This window comes from Gadus chalcogrammus, chromosome 5 (genome assembly GCF_026213295.1).
Source record: "Gadus chalcogrammus isolate NIFS_2021 chromosome 5, NIFS_Gcha_1.0, whole genome shotgun sequence".
NCBI classification, from domain to species: domain Eukaryota; kingdom Metazoa; phylum Chordata; class Actinopteri; order Gadiformes; family Gadidae; genus Gadus; species Gadus chalcogrammus.
This window is the reverse complement of record NC_079416.1, coordinates 6,573,383-6,580,256: the sequence shown is the minus strand read 5'-3', so window position 1 is coordinate 6,580,256 and position 6,874 is coordinate 6,573,383. Positions and strand designations below refer to the sequence as shown.

Here is a 6,874-nt window from a genome sequence, read left to right as displayed (position 1 = left end):
ATGGTAGACACTAACGGGAGAGCCACATTAATTCATCACACAAGAGATACTTCGATCACACAAGAGATACTTCGAGAACAAAGGAGACACTGAGGAGCTCTTCCCCGTTAGTAGGAACACAAGAAGATACACTTGCATACACCAGGGCCTAGGAGCCAAGGTCAAGCAAAAACACACAGAACCACACACACCTCATCGAGAGGAGGATACAGTATAAAACTGTATCACACAGGGACTCATGACCTTTTTCTTCTGAAGCAGACCTTCCACGGAGGCGAAGCTCTGGACGAACCATCAGCGCTGATTAGGGACTTAGACATATTCGATCTCTCACGCTTTATGACTCTGTATAACCGTTGCCACTTTACTTAATAAATCCAAGGTCCTCGTGCCGACAGACTTTATTACCTCTCCGTCTCATTTCATCTGGTCCAGTAACTAGACAGACCGTTTTTCCCAACAAAGTCCACTTTCCAGGCTCTCGCACGCCCCCTTCAGTGAGGCAGAGGTTACATTTGCCTACCCTATGTGGTTTTATGACAGATCAGCAAGACTAAATAGGTTCTACACATATGTGTCATACATTACATATTCTATGGATACAAACGTAAAATAAAAGTGTCTACAAATATTTCAGTGATTGTTGGGTTGGCCTGTGCCCTTGCAACATTTAACCCAGGAACGATGTAAAAATAGCCTAGGCCTATTATGTCATAAAACTGCTAAGCCTATAGTGTTCAGTTGAATTAGTTTAAGACAATAGTAAGTACACAATTACCATAGGCTACAATGCATCATGCCATATATGTAATAGAATTTATTTTTTTGTAGATTTGCAACCTACAAACATCTGATGGCTTTCTGGGAACAGATTGAACCTTCAACACTCAGAATGATTCGCGTCACCAGCTCCAAAGCCACCAGGGAGACTTGTCCATCTGTGAAGACCCGGCATGCACTTCCTGCCATCGATGAATTCTTCCTCTTCATGATCCACCTTGCTTTGGGCCTCAAGCAGAAAGACCTGGCTCATCGCTTTCAAGTCCATCAGACCACAGTGAGCCGCATCATAACAACTTGGGCAAACTTCCTCTATCAGGTCTTGGGTTCTGTGCGAATTTGGTTGCCGAAAGAGCAAGTACGAGCCTACTTGCCAGAGGAATTTGAGAGTTTCCGAGACACCCAGGTTATCCTCGATTGTACCGAACTCCGTTGCCAAACGCCTTCGTCTCTGCTATTACAGAGTGAGGTCTTTTCAAATGACAAATCCCACTGCACCTTCAAGGCTTTGATAGGAATGGCACCTCATGGCGTAGTAACTTTTGTGTCAGAACTGTACGCTGGGTCAATCAGTGACCGGGAGCTGTTCAAGCAGTCAGGGATCATCGACGTCCTTACCCCTGACATGGCAGTAATGGTGGACAAGGGCTTCTTAATTGATAACCTGGTACCATGCAAAATCCACAGGCCTGCTTTTTTGACCAAGGGCACACAAATGTCTGTGGGTGAAGTGAGACACACTCAGTCTGTGGCCAGACTCAGGGTGCATGTTGAACGCTTGATCCGGCGGGTGAAGGAACACAAGTTGTTCGATACAGTCATCCCCTTGTCCATTTCTGGTAGCATTAATCAGCTGTTTGCAGTGTCATGTCTTCTAATTAACTATCAGAATGGACCACTTGTCAAGGCATGGGCCCAGTAAGTCTACAGCGTCATTCTTGTCTGTCTAGCCATAAAATCCTTAGGCTATTTGGCATATTGAAATGTTGAAACCAAGTGGTCCTAAATATTTAAAATATAGTGTTGTAAATAGTATGCAAATGTTCTACTTTTCTTACTATGAATGCCTAATAGGTTTTACTTGTTGATTTTGTCTCACCTGGGATGTCTTGACTTGCACATGTCATTCTGTTAACTATTGGAATGGACCACTTGTCAAATATTGTATATATTCTGCAGTCTGTGTAATTGTACTTACTATGATGGCCTGATGTTTTTTGCTTGCCTTTTTACTTACATTCTTCTTGACCAGTTGGTTCCCATTGTTAAAAAAAAAAAAAAAAATCCAACCTTTGACCTCCTTTTCTTGTTGGACCAGCCATAGCTAATCCTGCAATTGCAACAGAGCCTTGTCTTTGGCTGAAGAATAGAATAAAACTTCAGTTTCAGAGTACTTCAAGTGGCATTTCTATTTATTTGAATATTGAAGTCATAAGTTATGCATCACATTTATTATAATATACATACAACATTCCATCACAGTTTAATAAACAAATAAATACATACATACATATCAAGTTATTTTAAGAGCCCATCAACAGTAACTTGAGCTGCATACAGTGTAACAGTAAAACAACAGCAGCAGCAGCATGTGTACTTTATACTAAGTAACAATTTCCATTTGGTATAGACTTGCGAACATGAACAGTACATCAGCTTAGATATTGTATAGACGGCAAATGTAAACAGAACAGTTCTTATACTGTATAGTCTTCTTGATAGGTTCAGATATTCTGCTTCTTTGCACTTCTGGTTAGATACTAAACTGCATTTCGTTGTCTCAGTACTTGTACTCTGTGCAATGACAATAAAGTTGAATCTAATCTAATCTAAAAAATATATTTGCAAAAATGAACAATAACATCTGAACTCACTGAACCGATTGAAACTGATTAATGAACTGATTGCAACTGATTACACTTATTGATAGATACTATACAAAGGCATTGGACTGATTTACTGTAAACACTTCTGTAAGTAGTGGTAAAAGAAAAAATGATCTGCTCCGTCTCTAATGGTGTGCATTACATCAAGGTCTTTATAAATACGCTTGACAAACATGTCCTCCTGAGCATAAACAACAAAATCACACCACTCTAGCCCTGTCAGTAGCATCTGACCTTGAACTTGCCAGTAGTACTTGTGCTGCCTCCTGAGTTTCAAAGCACCACCTGACATTTTTAGATAGGGACAGTCTACATAGCTCTGGATATTGGGGCATTTGACCTCAAGGAGACCAAATGGTGGGTTCCCAGAGGGATCAAAGATGACTCCATCAGGAGAACTTCCTAGCCATGGAGCATCAGGATGCACAATGAACCCACAGGGTGAATAGTTGACATTTTTCAGCGTGCAATACTCTTTAACAGCACGTGGCTCCATATCAATTCCTCTCCTCATATCCCTGGTCTGCCCAGTTCCCCGGAGAATTCTCTCAGCCAGATTTTCTGCAGATGTATGTCCACTAACATGGCATACCTCATAGAAACGTGTAGATGTCACACGCATTCTTCTCAAGTGATGCCAATGCTGGCACAAACTCTGCATTTGTGTTCCAGCTTCTATCCTGTGGGCCATGCTGAATGACACATCCAGAGACTTCAGGTGCAGACTTTCTTGCTCTGACAGAACATAGGCACAGGATGGAGGTTGAAGCCTGTGGCTGTGGATGGGAAGGGAGGGATAAACAGGAGCAGATGGGATGTTGAAGTCTTCCCTTATTGCTGGAGGTTTTTGCTGAAATGACAGTACGCTCCCTGCCTGGACAGCTCCAAATGCAGACTGGACTAATGGGACATCAGCGGACATGCCCATTGTTGTCACCAAGGGTGCAAGTGAAGGAGGGAAATCTTTGTGCAGTTCCCCATCCACCGCCTTGTAGAGAGAACTTCTGAAAAATATTAACAGTAAGACAAAAAAGTATTAAAGTAAAAAATCACTACACCAAAAGTCTGCCACAACATACAATGGCTTACATGCAAAAACCACCCTGATATCTCACCTTACACAGTCTGCAGTTGAATTTTTGGGTTTTCGAAACTCCATTTCTCCAACTGGGCCTGGCCTCACACCCTGACAGCAGAGACACATTCAAGCTATGAATATGTGTCTACTGTGTGTATCTCATCTGTATTTATAGGGGGTGGGGTAGTCTTTGTGTGTGTGTGTGTGTGTGTGTGTGTGTGTGTGTGTGTGTGTGTGTGTGTGTGTGTGTGTGTGTGTGTGTGTGTGTGTGTGTGTGTGTGTGTGTGTGTGTGTGTGTGTGTGTGTGTGAGAGACTGTATTTATTTATTTGCTGTACTGATGGGACCACCAAGAATCACTTAAGGCAAAAATGTTACATGGATGCAATATTATTTATGTTGTAGGCAGTGTGCAATACATGAGGCAGTGTGCAATACAAGATGAACACTTTAAATGACCTACCAGTGTCCTCGGTTTGTGCCAGATCTGCTCTGTGTCTGTGCAGCTGTGCACGGGGGGAACAGCAGGAATGCTTAGCTGTGAATAGTGGGCAGTCTGATACAGGAGTGCAACCAAATGATTGCATAAGGCACAGCCCGCCACACAGGAACAATAGCTGCTCACCAAAACAACTGGTTTTGAGTGTTTTAACACCATCTATAGAGAAATAGAAGCTTACATGAGATGTTGATTGACAGCAAAAGCATTAGGCTAACAAGAAATACATTACTGTAGGCTGTTCTATGAAGTTCACACAAAAATATGAAAATGTATTACACATGATACAGGGCATTTGTTTAGCGTTAGATAACCCTAACCCTTACCCTAACCCAACAAGGAGCATCCAGGGATGATTACAGGGGAGTGATGGAAGTGGTGGTTATGGGGGCAGTGTGCTGTATGCATGTTGAGATAAGGCAACAAGCTGTGTATGTAGGGAGGGGTAAAGGGGCTTAATTTAAGATAGCAGATATGATATGTGTGCTTCAATTTAGCTGACAGGTAACTCTATCAGTTTGTCAAACCTAACCATTGCCCTAACAATGACCCTACTCTTAAGTCGTGTGGCTTTTCACTTTTCCTCATTGATCTATGACAGACTGCCCTCACGCTGATCTCTCCTGTCACCTTGTCTCTCAATGACACTGTGAGAAAGGAAGAAGACGAACACACAATACTATAACGTTAACGTTACATTTTGCACAATACTTTGACAGTATCTAAAACAAACTCAAACTTAATTAGCTGACAAGTCTGTCAGTCATAGTCGATCAAAACAACAAACGTTAACCGTTACGTTAACCGAACGTTAACGTTAGCCGTCTAATCGTACATCAACGCTAGCTAGAAGCTATTACAATGTAGCCTAATGTAACATTTCAGCCTAATGTAACATTTGAACATAATGACTTACCCTCGTAATTATCGATGTAGCTGGCGATATACATCTTAAATCCCTTTTCCCGTTTACTGGAGGGAGTGGTGCAAGACTTCTTCACTAGTCTGTCCACATCGTTAATATTCAGACGAGGTAGGTCTTGAAGACACCGAGTATAGAAGAGAGCCATGTTTGTTGTATTGTGTCTGTCGTTTGTCGCCAAGTGCCGTCCACCTCACCGGAAGTTGGTTTGCCGGTATAGCCAAACCCGGAATTGTGACGTGCATTGAGGCTATTTCATCCTAGACAAACAACAAAGCGGGCTCAACGTTCAAAATACCGGAAAAAACGAATAGCTCACAGCAACATATTGAAAAAAATAACTATGAACCAGTTAATTTTTTGGAACTGTGAACTTAGTTAAAAATGTTGAATTATGAACGTTTAACTGAAGTAGTTCATTTAAATATGCGTGAACTGAACTTTGAACTAGTTCACGTAGAAAGTGAAATTTCCCAACACTGTCTGCGGGTCTGCCTATGAATCTCTGAACTCCAATCTCACTGTCGCGCTTGTTACGCCCCGTGCCCACTACATGCGTCCGTCGACTGATGTGGGAAGGCGTGGCTGACTGATGGGGGAGTAGTCTTTGCAGAGGCATTGTCATGCCAAATTTGTACCGGGCGCGTCATCCATACGTAATCCACTCCAAATCTGCCTGGCAACAGATGATCGCTTCGTCCGTTGCCTGGCAACGGACGATCGCGTCGAATGACGTGAACATTCGCAAACCTTCTATCTAGCGATCCGTTATCTGTATTGTGCTATTTCGTCCATGACCTGCTTTAAACACTCAGTTTACTTGCTAAATTTGATTAAACAATTAAATACAATACAAATATAAAGTAAAAAAAAGTGTAATCTGTAATGATATCAACATCAGTTATTAGACCGTTACACGGAGCATGCGCAGTTGGATTGGCGCGCTGCATGTTGATGTCTGTTCCAAGATACATCGTGTGTTTATTAAGGAACCCAACAAAACATTACATTATCTAGCGATCCGTTTACTGTATTATGTTATTTCCTCTTTGGCAACATGAGCGCGAATGTTTTTTGAAACCTGCCCGGCAACGGACGACGCGACCATCTGCTGCCATGCAGGTTTGGAATGGATTACGTATGGATGACGCGCCCGGTACAAATTTGGCAGCCGGTACAAATTTGGCATGACAGCATCCATCAGCCAATCAAATCGCTTCGCTGGGTTCTTCCCGCTACTTCCTGCTTGTTGCGATGCAAGATGACCCGCTTTCCCGCTTTCCAGTATCGTCAGAGCCCGAGTCGCGTCACAGTGCTTAAATTTGCAGACGCGATCTGATTGGATGACGGATCCGTCGCTGCTGAAAAAGTTGAACATATTTCAACTTCTTGACTGAGCCGAAGGCTCCAACGGAACGTACGGATCCACAATGCATTGCGCGTCCGTCCCCATTAAAGTCAATGGGGATCACGCAACGGACGCATGTAGTGGGCACGGGGCGTTAGGGTCAAGTGGGCGTGGCCTATGCGAAATGGGCGTGACCCTGTGACGTATTGGCTACGCCTTCCTCACCTATCCAAAGGTGCTGCCATCTGTGGCTGGAGTAGTTATTGCAGCTTATGTGTTCGATCCTGCTTCCTAGTGGCTACGTGAGGGTAATACAGCTTGTGTGTTCGATCCTGCTTCCTAGTGGCTATGTGGGGGCAGCT

General features: G+C 43.1%; 1 protein-coding gene across 2 annotated transcripts; it reads right to left on the bottom strand.

The window, feature by feature from the left end:
* Positions 1 to 422: 422 nt before the first annotated feature.
* Positions 423 to 6,662, bottom strand: LOC130382749 (uncharacterized). Of its 2 annotated transcripts, XM_056590635.1 has the most exons (5): positions 5,159 to 6,662; positions 4,569 to 4,889; positions 4,207 to 4,401; positions 3,782 to 3,852; positions 423 to 3,670 (listed from the first exon to the last, which is right to left on the bottom strand). In XM_056590635.1, the coding sequence occupies exons 3-5, from the start codon at positions 4,399 to 4,401 to the stop codon at positions 2,737 to 2,739; spliced, it is 1,200 nt and encodes a 399-aa protein (XP_056446610.1). In that variant the 5' UTR covers positions 4,569 to 4,889; positions 5,159 to 6,662; the 3' UTR covers positions 423 to 2,736. The 2 variants fall into 2 exon arrangements, with proteins under 2 accessions (XP_056446610.1, XP_056446609.1); XM_056590634.1 differs by lacking the exon at positions 4,569 to 4,889.
* Positions 6,663 to 6,874: the final 212 nt, after the last annotated feature.